Source organism: Mustela lutreola, chromosome 5 (assembly GCF_030435805.1).
Source record: "Mustela lutreola isolate mMusLut2 chromosome 5, mMusLut2.pri, whole genome shotgun sequence".
NCBI lineage: Eukaryota > Metazoa > Chordata > Mammalia > Carnivora > Mustelidae > Mustela > Mustela lutreola.
This window is the reverse complement of record NC_081294.1, coordinates 70,290,503-70,304,130: the sequence shown is the minus strand read 5'-3', so window position 1 is coordinate 70,304,130 and position 13,628 is coordinate 70,290,503. Positions and strand designations below refer to the sequence as shown.

Genomic DNA, 13,628 nt, shown 5'->3' with positions numbered 1-13,628 from the left:
TGCGTATGTGTCTTGTGTATGTGAGAGTATGTCGTTGTCAGATTTCTTTTGGTCAGGGTCAGTCTGTATTTTTGTGTATAGTTGAAGTTCATTTATTGTATTTGTTACGTCTGAATATATATATTTGTAGTCTGAATATACCATAACATGTTTATCCATTCTACTGTTGATGAACCATTTGTATTGTGTCTGTAACAGTACTTCTGTGAAGATTCTGATACAATGGAATGGAATGGATAACTTAAAAAATATATTAAAATATATTTTAAAATATTAATATATATAATTAAATATATTAAAAATACAACTTAAAAATCAGTTATATTAGATTTTGTCTATTTATTATATAGATTTAAAAAACTATTCTCTAAGAAGAGTGAGCCAGTTTTTACTCACACCAGCTTTATGTGAGAATTTCCACTGCATTTAGTCATTCATCACTTTTTTCTTTTACTTGTTTTTGTTTTATAAATACTTTAGCTGCTATAATTTAAACTGAAAGCTGTTTCTTTTTTATGTTTCTATATAAAGAATTAAAACTGTCTAAAAATATAGATTAATATTATTCCATCTGGGTTCATGCCATGAAGCAATGTGTATTTTCATTGTATTAACTATAGTCACATATTTTTATTAGGTTAACCATTTTTAGATTCAAATGGGTTGACTATATTGTGTACACTTGCTACAACTTTTATTTTTACTTTTTAACTTGTCAATGCTATATGAATTTTTAGTCCTAAATGGTGATATTTTATAAAAAGTACTTTCTTTAGCAGTAATACAACTTAGGGTTTTATTTTATTAGGTTTTATTTCTAGGAATTTATGTAGAATATTTACTAGAGTAACTAATGGGCCTTTATTTTTCTTTAAAGTTGGCCTTTGCCAGAGTTTGATCCAAGTCAAATTCGACTGATTGTATATCAAGACTGTGAAAGACGGGGAAGAAATGTCTTGTTTGACTCCAGTGTTAAGAGAAAAAACGAGGACATATCAGTATCGGTGAGCATCATTATTGACTGGTTGAAATTTAATGTCAGATATTTTAATGCAAGAAAGTATGAGTAAAATTTCAATTATGGCACTTTTGTTCAGTACAAAACATCTTTATCATGTTTGTAAAATTTAGAGCCTTGATTTTGAATATTTCTTAAAGGAAAAATACTTGTTTTATTTGTTATCTTTCTAGCACCAGGGAGCATTTTAGTTTCATATTTATTTTCCCACATAATTGTATTGTGAGATATTACTGGGAGTTCAGGAATTCTTATAGAGGATATGGTCCAAACCTCTCATCTCACAGTTCTACAAAGTGTGACCCGGAGAGATGAAATTATTTGTCTGAAGGAGCAAAGCAAGTTAAATCTTTTGCCCTTAGTCCCCCTGCTCTACAGTGTAAAAAGAGCCTCTATTTTGTTAACTCTCAGTGTCATATTTTGAAATATATTATGACTAGTTTAGCAGTAGTACATGGACATTAACTTGGTTGTCCAAGGAAATGTTAAACCTTAAAAATAGACATGCCAGTTATTTTGCCAGCCAATGATGGGTTTATTTGGGAATTAAAAAACATATAGTCCTGGACAGACAAAGTAAGGCAAAACAAAATCATACACAAGTCAGAAAGAAAGAGCAAAGGAGAGATGTGCTTTTTTTAAGGAGAAAAAGGGTAAGTTGGGTAGGCTGGTAGGAACTAAAAGTTCATTGGGGTAAACTGAGGAGTTTGAAGTGTCTTGGCTTCACATTGGTAGAGCTCCTGAAGGCAAGGGTACATGGGGGAATAAAAAAGCATCTGTTCCTCAGCCAAACTAGTATCTACATGCAAGGTCAAGTCCTTGTAAGGTCAAGTCTGTCTCTTCCTGTTGGGTCTGCTATTAGCTGCAAGTGGTAGGGCATGAGAGCTAACTCCTGCAGAACCTCCAGACTCTATTTTAGTTAGGTTTCCCTTTACTAACTTTCACAAAAACCCATGTGACTGTCATTATCTTTGCTGCTGCTACTTATTAAATTTTCTGGCATAAAGACTCATTTCCCTAGATCTCTAATCTGGAAATTGAAGCTTGGAATAGTGATTTCTCCCTTTCACTGAATTAATAATTTTCACTAACATTTTGGTAAACAACTGAAAACAGAATACTTTGGGAGAGCTGTTCCCACCAATAGAATTATCTGTTAAAGCCAACAAGTATTTATTTTTTGAGACTTTAGGAGTCTATATTTGAGGTTTTGTGTTCTTAAACAATTTTGATATATTGGGCATAGACTGTTGTTTGTAACTGCATCCTCAGCATCTACTACAGTGGTATATAATAGGAACTTGACTAATTTTTGAGTTAATTTGATTGCCAAGTTTTATAATGTTCCTTCTGATTACTAACACATTGCTCGGTTTTCTGGAGATGGTACTTTGTTTAGATTTCTTAGCCATTCTTTGGATATTTTTTTTCACTCTTTTATCAAAAAGCAGAATGTTCTTGGGGCGCCTGGGTGGCTCAGTGGGTTAAAGCCTCTGCCTTTGGCTCGGATCATGATCCCGGGTTCCTGGGATCGAGTCCCACATGGGGCTCTCTGCTCACCAGGGAGCCTGCTTCCCTTCCTCTCTCTCTCTGCCTGCCTCTCTGCCTACTTGTAATCTCTGTCAAATAAATAAATAAATAAAATCTTTAAAAAAAAAAAAAGGGCAGAATGTTCTTAAAGTGTTGTTACAAGGCACTTGGAGATTTAGCTGTCTCTGTCCTCTTGGTGCCTACAATAGGGTACTCTTCTAGGGGAGTTAGACATTGAACAAAAAAGTACACCAATAAATAATACCAAATTATGATTACATGCTATGAATGAAGCACACAGAATGCTTATGAGAGTCCATAGGAAGGAGCCCAGTTTTCCTCAGTTTGGATGAAGGGATATTAAGGAAGTTTTCATTTAGGAAGTGAAATTCAAGCTGAGCTCTGAAGAAGCAGAAAGAATGGAATAGGAGATGAGTATTCCTGGTAGCAGAACCTGCATATGTAGTCTTCAAAGTGACTTAGAAGCTTGGTGAACTGAAACAACTAGAAGAACACCAGTCTGATGGACTGATAGTAAGTAGTATAAAAGTAGCTAGAGATGCAGTTGGAGAGAGAGAGAGCGAGCAGGAGTCAGAATTAGAGCCTTATCGGTCTCTGGGTTAAAAGTTTAGATTATATCCTAAATACAGAAGGAAGCTACTGAAGGGATCTTTTTATATTTCAAAAAATCAGTTTGGTAGAGAGCCCAGGAATAAACCCATGCATATATGATCAGTTATTCTATATAATGGAGAAAGGATAGTCTCTTCCAACAAATGTTGGGAAAACTGGACAGTCACATATAAAAGAATGAAATTAGACCACTGTCTTAACACCATACACAAAAACTGACTCTAAATTAATTAAAGACTTGAGCATAAGACCTGAAAGCATAAAATTCCTAGAAGAAAACATAGTTTGTAACTATTCGTGGGAAAAAGTATTTACTAAGCACACATCCAATAAGGGTTTAATATCCAAAAAATATAAAGAACTCAGTAGGAGCAGTGCTTGGGTGGCTCAGTTGGTTAAGCCGCTGCCTTTGGCTCAGGTCATGATCCCAGGGTCCCTGCTCAGTAGGGGTCTGCTTCTCCCTCTGCCTGTGCCCCTGTGCATGGTCTCTCTCATTTTCTCCTTCTCTCAAATAAATAAATAAATAAATAATTTTAAAAACTCAATAGCAAAACAAAACAAAAAAGTGCAATTAAAAAATGGACAGAACAGGGGCTCCTGGGTGGCTCAGTGGGTTAAGCCTCTGTCTTCAGCTCAGGTCATGATCCCAGGGTCCTAGGGTCGAGCCCCACATCAGGCTCTCTGCGCAGCGGGGAGCTTGTTTCCTTCGCTCTCTCTGCCTGCCTCTCTGCCTACTTGTAATCTCTGTCTGTTAAATAAATAAATAAAATCTTAAAAAAAAATGGACAGAAGATTTGTATAGACATTTTTCCAAAAAAGACATACGAGTAGCCAATAGTACATGAAAAAATGCTCAACATCACTAGTCATCAGGGAAATGCCAATCAAAACCACAATGAGATATCACCACACACCTGCCAGAATGGCTATTATTAAAAAGACAAGAAATAACAAGTGTTGTTGAGGGTGTAGTGAAAAGGAATCCTTGTGCCTGGTTTTTGGGAATATAAATTTATGCAGTCACTATGGAAAACAGTATGGGGGATCTTCAAAAATTAAAAACAGAACTACCGTGTGATCCAGCAGTTCCATTTTTAGATATTTATCCGCAGAAAATAAAAACACTTGAAAAGATAAATGCACCCCCCATGTTTATTGCAGCATTATTTACAATAGTCAAGACATGAAAGCAACCAGTTCCATCAGTGGATGAATGGATAAAGAAAATGTGTGTGTGTATACAATCAAGTAGTCTTCAGCCATAAAAAGGAAGGAACTCTTGCCATTTGTAACAACATGGATAAAACTTGAAGGCATTAGGCTAACTGAAATAACTCATAGAAAGATGAATACTTAATGATCTGACTTATATGTGGAATCCAAAAACAGTTAAAGTCATAGCTATGGCTGATAGGTGGTGGTTGCCAGAGGGAGAGGCTAGGAAGTGAGCAAAATAGGTGAAATGTGTCAAAAGGTGCAAACTCTCAGTTTTAAAATAAGTCATGGGGATGTAATGTACAGAATGGTGATTATAATTTAAAATGCTATATTGTATATTTGAAAGTTGCTGAAAGAGTAAAAGTTATCACAAGAAAAAATATGTAACTGTATAGTGATAGATGTTAACTAGATTTATTATGGAGGTCATTTTGCAGCATATAAAAACATCAAATCAGGGGTGTCTGGGTGGCTCAGTTGGTTACGCGACTGCCTTCGGCTCAGGTCATGGTCCTGGAGTCCCCAGATCGAGTCCCACATCCGGCTCCCAGCTCCATGGGGAGTCTGCTTGTCCCTCTGACCTCTGCTCTCATGCTCTCTCTCTCTCAAATAAATAAATAAAAATCTTAAAAAAACCAAAAACATCAAATCATTATGTTGTAATCCTGAAACTAATATATATCTCAGTTTTAAAGATACAGGGGGGAAAACCACTTTTGCTGCTATATGAAGAATGGCTGGATTTGGGGGATAAGGGGGAAGGAAGTGTTTGCTGAATACAGCACTTAACTTTGATTAGCTGAATGATGAGGTAGCCACACAATCACAGAATTGTGGATGGTTAAGTAGACAGTTGAAATCTAAGGTTACAAATGTAATGAGCATATCTTCTTTGCATTTAGACTGATGATAGCTCAGCAGAACTACACTGAAGCTGAGGTTGATATTGATTGATAAATACTGCTTTTTTTTGAAATATTTATCGAGGTTTTTCTTTGGTTGGCAATGTTCCATTGAATTGCAGCATGTGACCTTTCCTCTATTATTTACCTTGATTAATGTTTATTTATTGTGTGTTTTTTCAGCATTTTTACTTTTTTAAAAACGATTTTATTTAAGAGAGTATGTGAGAGAGAAAGAGAACATAAGCAGGGGGGACGGGCAAGGGAGAGGGAGAAACAGACTCCCCACTGAGCAGGGAGCCTGATTTGGGGCTCAATTCCAGGACCTTGAGGCCATGACCTTAGCCAAAGGCAGATGCTTAACCCACTGAGCCACCCAGGTGCCCCTCAGCATTCTTACTTTTTATTTTAAACAACCTTGTGAGTCTTGACTCATACTATTTCTTGAACCCTTCCTCCCCACCTTTTCTGGAATGATGCTTCATTAGTTACATTGGTCTTCCCTCTTGCTGATGTCTTCCTTTTTCCCTTTCAGGTAGCTTTTTTTTTCTTTGTCTATAGACCTCCACACAGCCTCTTTTCCCAACACCAATGAAGTGATTATACTTTTACTTTCTCTTTCTTATATGTGTTCTTTTGTCTTTTTCTGTCTCTGACTCTGTTCTTCTCACTCTTCCTTCTCAGCATCTGTTTTTATCTTTCGGTCTGTCTGCTTCACTATCTCTCAGGCTATCTGACTGTTCTGTCTCTTGTTCTCTCCTTAATGTCTCTGCTTGGTCTTCTCCATTTCTCTTAGTCTTTTCTCTGACTCTCTGTGTTTCAGCATTAATCTGTCTTCTGGCTCTAATCTCGTATCACCCACTCATTCCTCAGTCCTCTGAAATTTTCCTGTAAGTCTACTACTTTTTTTTAAAGAATTGTTCTGTAGGGGCACCTAGGTGGCTCAGTCATTAAGCGTCTGCCTTCAGCTTGGGAATCATGATTCTGGAGCCCTAGGATCAAGCCACATGTCAGGCTCCCTGCTCCACAAGAAGCCTGTTCTCCCTCTCCCACTCCCCCTGCTTTTGTTCCCTCTCTCGCTGTGTCTCTCTCTGACAAAAAAATAAAATAAATAAAATCTTAAAACAAAAAATGTTCTCTAGATTCATTGGTAACTAGAAATCAAACAGTGTTGAATACCTCCAGTCTTTTTTATATGTCCTCATCCTTGTGTGCCATCTCCCTAGATGAAGATTTATTTGCTTTCAAGGTTTGTTTTATCAGAATTTTAGGAATCTTTTTTGATTCTTCTATTCCTTTTCTCCTGTATCAGAATTCTCATAATCCTTGGTTCATAGTCTTTCATAGACTTCCATAGCATAGCTGTTTTTTATGTGCTTTCATTACTAGATTGGAAAAAAAGACAAAGTAAAAAATTTGTCTGTTACTCACCTTAGTTTTCTAAACTCCACAGTGCCTCAGCATGTGGCACTGTGCAGTTCAGAAAACTAAGGTGGACATACTTTCATCAGTTTCAGTTAGGAAGGGTATTATCAAAATCCTGTAAATACTTCTATGAAGACGTCATATATTCCTTTTGAACACAGTGAATCACATTGAAATACTCATGTTTCTTCCAAATTGCAAGCTGTTTGAATCTGTAAGTGATTTTTAAAAAATCTCCTTTACTATTACAATAATCTTGGAAAATCAGTCATGTGAGTTCTGTATAGGCAAAGAAGGACCGTGTGATGTAAATGATAATTTTTTTACTTTTTACACAATATTTTGAGTTTGTGCATAATAAGATAGTTTAGACTTAGCAGTTTATTGGATAAAGGTAAATCATTTCACCTTTGTCTTTGCAGAGCAACATTCTATTTTGATGTGATAAATATTGAAGTCATTTTTGTGTCCTTGCTCTTAGTTTAAAATAATCTTACCAGAGAAAATAAGGATTATAAATATGAATTTGGCCATGTATTTCACCAAAAATTTTATTGAGAAATGTTTTATCCTAAAGTTGAGAAAGTAATATCATAAATTATAAATGGAGAACTAAGGTTTATAATAAGTCATAGCAGATGGCTTCACTCTGTTCCTCTTATCAAAAAGAAATTAACATTTTCTAATTTGAAAACAGCTGTAAGTTTCTTAGGCAGTTTAATAGTAGCCTGAATCTGAATTTTAGGAATATGTTCGAAAACAATTTTTATTTGAAAGTATATTTCATTTCAAGGTACATCAGCGTTAAGAAATGACTATTGTAAAAATACTTAATGAGATCTATTTAAATAAGACAGATGAAAGATAATTTTCTTTATAAAGATGATAGATGATAATAATTCACTTTATTGAGTATTTTAAAATCTGGGATGGGAGGGGGAAGGTTGGTAGTATTTTCACCGTGGCACACTGATTCATAATCTGGGTTCTGTTGAACCAAAGAATTCTCTACGAAGAGCATGATAGTACCTTATAAGGATAAAGAGATCCTTTCTGTATTTCCTTGCAAGGAAAATACTGTATATTTAGAGTATATTTAATGGGTTTGGGGACGAAATGAGGAGCTCTGTGTTTTACATTTTAACTTCTACGACGGTGAATTACATGAATGCTTATTAGATTTTGTGTCAGAAATTACTGGGTATTATGTACAACTAATGAATCACTGAACACTACATCAATAACTAATAATGTACTGTATGTTGGCTAATTGAACTTAAGAAGAAAGGAAGTACTTTGCGTGCCTAAATATTGTCCTATAATGCTAAAATAAAATTATATTGATAACTGTATAGCTTTTCAGAGCATGTATATTCCAGCTCTATTATATTAATGAAAAATGACTGCTGAACTGTAAAACCTGATTAAATTGAATACATTCAGTGATTTTAATAAAGTAACTTCCCCTGTTTGTAAAAATGTATTTTTTTATTTTTTTACATTCAATCCTGAGACCTTATTCATTTTATAGCTGAAATGTAAAAATTACTGAGATGTCGTTTCTTTGAAGAATGATGTTAGTCAAATGTGTACTGTGTGATTCGATCACCTGATAGTATCCTTATCTTGGGCATTGTTTTTGTTTTCATGATAATGTAATGCTATTTCATGGGCTCTCAGTGAAGCTATATGGTCATTTTCATGCTTCAGCCTTCATTCATTACACACAAGTACAAACTTGTTTATCAGTTGTATGTAGAATTTTGTACACTATGAAGCATTGTACAAGTGCTAATTGTTGAGTCTTAATTATGATACCAAATTTGGAACATTGGATTTTAGGTAATTGGACCTGTGTTTAAGTTAATATACAGGAATCAGTAAGCTCCATATATACTTATAGCTTCCAATTAGACAATATGAAGAAAGCTAGGACTCCATTGGAAACAGCAATTTGAAAAAGTGCTTCTGCAGACCCTTTAAAAAAACTGTGCTTTCAGAACTTTAAAAGTCTCCAAAAGTACCTATTTCTTTTTTTTTTTTTTTCAAAAGTACATAAAATCTTACTTGCACAAAGGGAAAGGTAAATATATTCTTGGGTAATATTCCCTGTCCTAATGTCCCTTCTTTCAAAGTTGCTCTGTAAAATAATACAATCCCAATACAAATTGGCACTCTTATTATTTTGTTTTTGGTAAAGGGCAGTATGTAGAACTAGATAGCAGAATCTGGAGTTCAGATGGAAGAAAGTGAACAGTAAGTGGTTGAAAAACTGAAAAAGGACAGTGGGGACGAAGCTAGCCCTACCAGATTTGCAAAAATACTGTGAAATTTCAATAATTAAAACAGTGTGTTACTGGCACATAAAAAGAAAAGGGGAGTAAAATAAAGAATCAAAAGATCTACATCCACACAGGAATTTATGTATGATCAAGATACAAAGACTAGTAAATGGTGCTGAGTCATTAGACAATTATTTAAAGACAAATTTGCATTTATATCTCAAGTATATTAGACATATTAATGTTAAAAACTAAAGCTACAACTTTACATAAGAAAACATGAATGAGTTCCTTTATATTTGTGGAGAAGATCTTTCTAGTTACGATTTAAAATCCAAGAGCCAGGGGCGCCTGGGTGGCTCAGTGGGTTAAAGCCTCTGCCTTCGGCTTGGATCATGATCCCAGGGTTCTGGAATCAAGCCCCGCATCGGGCTCTCTGCTCGGCAGGGAGCCTGCTTCCTCCTCTCTCTCTCTCTGCCTGCTTCTCTGCCTACTTGTGATCTCCGTCTGTCAAATAAATAAAATCTTAAAAAAAAAAAAAAAAATCCAAGAGCCAAAAAGTAAATTTGACAGTCAAACCAAACAAAAATCCAACATAAAACCCCAAACAAACTCTTGTGGTAAACATAATAAAAACAAAGGAACAAGGAAACAAAAACACCACCATAAGGAAAGTTTAAAATAATACCCTGGAGGAGTGCGGGGAGGCGGGGGAAGGCGGAGGGGGCCTGCGCTCGTTCTCTGTCTAGCTGTGACCGGCTGAGGCGGTGCGGCGACACGGAGACAGCGGATTCGCGGGGCTACTGCAACACTAGGGTGTCAGTTGGTCCCGCCCAGAACTTCAGTTCTGCTCTGCAAGGATATATAATACCTGATTGGTGTGTCTATTTAATATAAGAAAATGGAAACTGAACAGCCAGAGGAAACCTTCCCCAACACCGAAACCAATGGTGAATTTGGTAAACGCCCTGCAGAAGATATGGAAGAGGAACAAGCTTTTAAAAGATCTAGAAACACTGATGAGATGGTTGAATTGCACATTTTGCTTCAGAGCAAGAATGCTGGGGCAGTGATTGGAAAAGGAGGCAAGAATATTAAGGCTCTCCGTATAGACTACAATGCCAGTGTTTCAGTCCCAGACAGCAGTGGCCCCGAGCGCATATTGAGGATCAGTGCTGATATTGAAACAATTGGAGAAATTCTGAAGAAAATCATCCCTACCTTGGAAGAGGGCCTGCAGTTGCCATCACCCACTGCAACCAGCCAGCTCCCGCTCGAATCTGATGCTGTGGAATGCTTAAATTACCAACACTGTAAAGGAAGTGACTTTGACTGCGAGTTGAGACTGCTGATTCATCAGAGTCTGGCAGGAGGAATTATTGGGGTCAAAGGTGCTAAAATCAAAGAACTTCGAGAGAACACACAGACAACAATCAAGCTTTTCCAGGAATGCTGTCCTCATTCCACTGACAGAGTCGTGCTTATTGGAGGAAAACCTGATAGGGTTGTAGAGTGCATCAAGATCATCCTTGATCTTATATCAGAGTCTCCCATCAAAGGACGTGCACAGCCTTATGATCCCAATTTTTACGATGAAACCTACGATTATGGTGGTTTTACAATGATGTTTGATGACCGCCGTGGGCGCCCTGTTTGATTTCCCATGCGGGGAAGAGGTGGTTTTGACAGAATGCCTCCTGGCCGGGGTGGGCGTCCTATGCCTCCATCTAGAAGAGATTATGACCTCCACCACCTCCTCCTGGACGAGGTGGCCGGGGTGGTAGCAGAGCTCGGAATCTTCCTCTTCCTCCACCATCACCACCTAGAGGAGGAGATCTAATGGCCTATGACAGAAGAGGAAGACCCGGAGACCGCTACGACGGGTTGGTTTCAGTGCGGATGAAACTTGGGACTCTGCAATAGATACATGGAGCCCATCAGAATGGCAGATGGCTTATGAACCACAGGGTGGCTCTGGATATGATTATTCCTATGCAGGGGGTCGTGACTCATATGGTGATCTTGGTGGACCTATTATTACTACACAAGTAACTATTCCCAAAGATTTGGCTGGATCTATTATTGGCAAAGGTGGTCAGCGGATTAAACAAATCCGTCATGAGTCAGGAGCTTCGATCAAAATTGATGAACCTCTAGAAGGGTCTGAAGATCGGATCATTACCATTACAGGAACACAGGACCAGATACAGAATGCACAGTATTTGCTGCAGAACAGTGTGAAGCAGTATTCTGGAAAGTTTTTCTAAGACTAGTGAAGAACTGAAGGAGTCCTGCATCTTTTTTTTTTTTATCTGCTTCTGTTTAAAAAGCCAACATTCCTCTGCTTCATAGGTGTTCTGCATTTGAGGTGTAGTGAAATCTTTGCTGTTCACCAGATGTAATGTTTTAGTTCCTTAAAAACAGGGTGGGGGGGGGAAGGGCGTGCAAAAACTAACATTGAAATTTTGAAACGGCAGCAGAGTGAGTGAATTTTAATTTTTGTTCATTGTTGGTGGTTTAAACTTTTTTTTTATTTTTTTTTTTTTTATTTTTTTTTTAAAGATTTTATTTATTTATTTGAGAGAGAGACAGTGAGAGAGAACATGAGCGAGGAGAAGGTCAGAGGGAGAAGCAGACTCCCCATGGAGCTGGGAGCCTGATGTGGGACTCGATCCCGGGACTCCAGGATCATGACCTGAGCCGAAGGCAGTCGTCCAACCAACTGAGCCACCCAGGCGCCCCATTGTTGGTGGTTTAAAAGAAAAAATTCCCCCCATGTAATTATTGTGAACACTTTGCTTTGTGGTCACTGTAACATTTTGGGGGGTGGGACAGGGAGGAAAAGTAACAATAGTCCATTTGTCCCTGGCATCTATTCAGAGCAGTGTGCAGAATTTAATGCTCTTTTGTAAGAAACGTTTTATGATTTTTAAAATAAATTTAGTGAACCTATTTTTGGTGGTCTTTTTTTTTTTTTTTTTAAGACGGTCATTTTTCAAATGGCTGGATCCTCAACCCACCCCAAACTAAACACTAAGTTTGATTTTCAGCTCCTCTGTTGGATATAAATAAATGTATCTCTTGGAAATAGGCACAATATCTTGGCTAATTCCATTCTGGTGATTTCTTGATTTGAAAGTCCATTGCTTGGGAAGAAATTCCGTCATACACATTTATGCTTATAATAAGCTGGGGATTTTTTGTTTGTTTGTTTGTTTGCAAATGCTTGCCCCTACTCTGCAGCAGTTTTCTATGTTAGTAATTATAAAGGAGAACCAAGGTGGGGAGCAATACTATAAATTGAGTAATGGTATAAGTATATGCCAGAAGCCTAATGGCAGCAAGTTTTATTAATCAGAATAATACTTGGTTATGGAAGTGACTGATGCTAAATAAATTCTTATTTTTTTTTTTTAAAGATTTTATTTATTTATTTGACAGAGAAATCACAAGTAGATGGAGAGGCAGACAGAGAGAGAGAGAGAGGGAAGCAGGCTCCCTGCTGAGCAGAGAGCCCGATGCGGGACTCGATCCCAGGACTCTGAGATCATGACCTGAGCCGAAGGCAGCGGCTTAACCCACTGAGCCACCCAGGCGCCCCAATTCTTATTATTTTTTATTAGATGATTTCTCACCTATAGACAAACTGTCAGCCTGCTAGTGTCTATTAGTTAAACTTTGTAATATATATATATATATATTCTTGTTTTTTTTCCATTGTATGCAAATTGAAGGAAAAAGATGTACCATTTCTCTGTTGTATGTTGGATTATGTAGGAAATGTTTGTGAACAATTCAAAAAACGATGAAAAAAAGTTCCTGTGGATGTTTTGTGTAGTATTTTGGCATTTGTATTGATAGTTAAAAGTTCACTTCCAAATAAATAAAACTCCCATAATGCTAAAAAAATAAATAAAAATAATACCCTGGAAAAATGTTTTTACAGTGTATAAGCCCCAAGTGGTAATCTTCTATATAAAGAGTTCTTAGAATCTAGATAGAAGAACCACTTAGAAAACTGGGTGAAGGACAGGGCAGAGAGTTCACATACAGAAGGCCATTACACATTTAATAGGATTCATATTCTCATTTTTAATAAAGGAAATGAAAATGAAAACTATACTGAGATTTTAGTTCTTTCCTTTTAGACTGGCAAAAATTCAAATTTTAATGGTAGTAGTAATGCTTATAGTATCCATGGAGGTTAATTTGCAATGACTACCAAAATTGTATCTATTTTTGTGGTTTTTGTTTGTTGTTTTACTTACATCTGATTTATTCCCTACTACCCACAAAGGATTTAAATTGCCTTACAAAACCTATAAAATATAAGAAGAGTAAATTTTAAATAGGTGAGAAAAGGAAGTCGAAGAGTACTTGAGATGAACCTTAGTTGTTTTATTTTTGAGTTTATTTATTTTAGAGAGTGTGCATGCACACGAGAGAGTACAGGTTGGGGGGCAGTGCAGAGTGAGAGGAAGAGAATCCCAGGCCGACTCCCCCCAAATGCAGTGCTCACTGAGGGGCTCTATCTCACAACCTGTAAGATCACGACCTGAGCTGAAACCAAGAGTCAGATGCTAAATTGACTGAATCACCCAGTCCCCTTACTGTTTTTGT

General features: G+C 36.9%; 2 protein-coding genes across 3 annotated transcripts in view; both read left to right on the top strand.

Annotated features, from left to right (window-relative positions):
- FNIP1 (folliculin interacting protein 1) overlaps positions 1-13,628 on the top strand; it is a 156,880-nt gene that overhangs the window by 57,277 nt on the left and 85,975 nt on the right. For both annotated transcript variants that reach the window (XM_059174500.1, XM_059174499.1), the window contains exon 2: positions 878-1,004. In XM_059174500.1, coding sequence (XP_059030483.1) covers positions 878-1,004 — 127 coding nt within the window. The remainder of the gene's footprint in view (positions 1-877; positions 1,005-13,628) is intronic.
- LOC131832009 (heterogeneous nuclear ribonucleoprotein K-like) lies at positions 9,728-11,530 on the top strand. The gene is given in 3 exon segments (XM_059174501.1): positions 9,728-10,747; positions 10,750-10,890; positions 10,893-11,530. Coding segments are annotated over 3 exon segments (1,362 nt in total). The 5' UTR covers positions 9,728-9,909; the 3' UTR covers positions 11,276-11,530.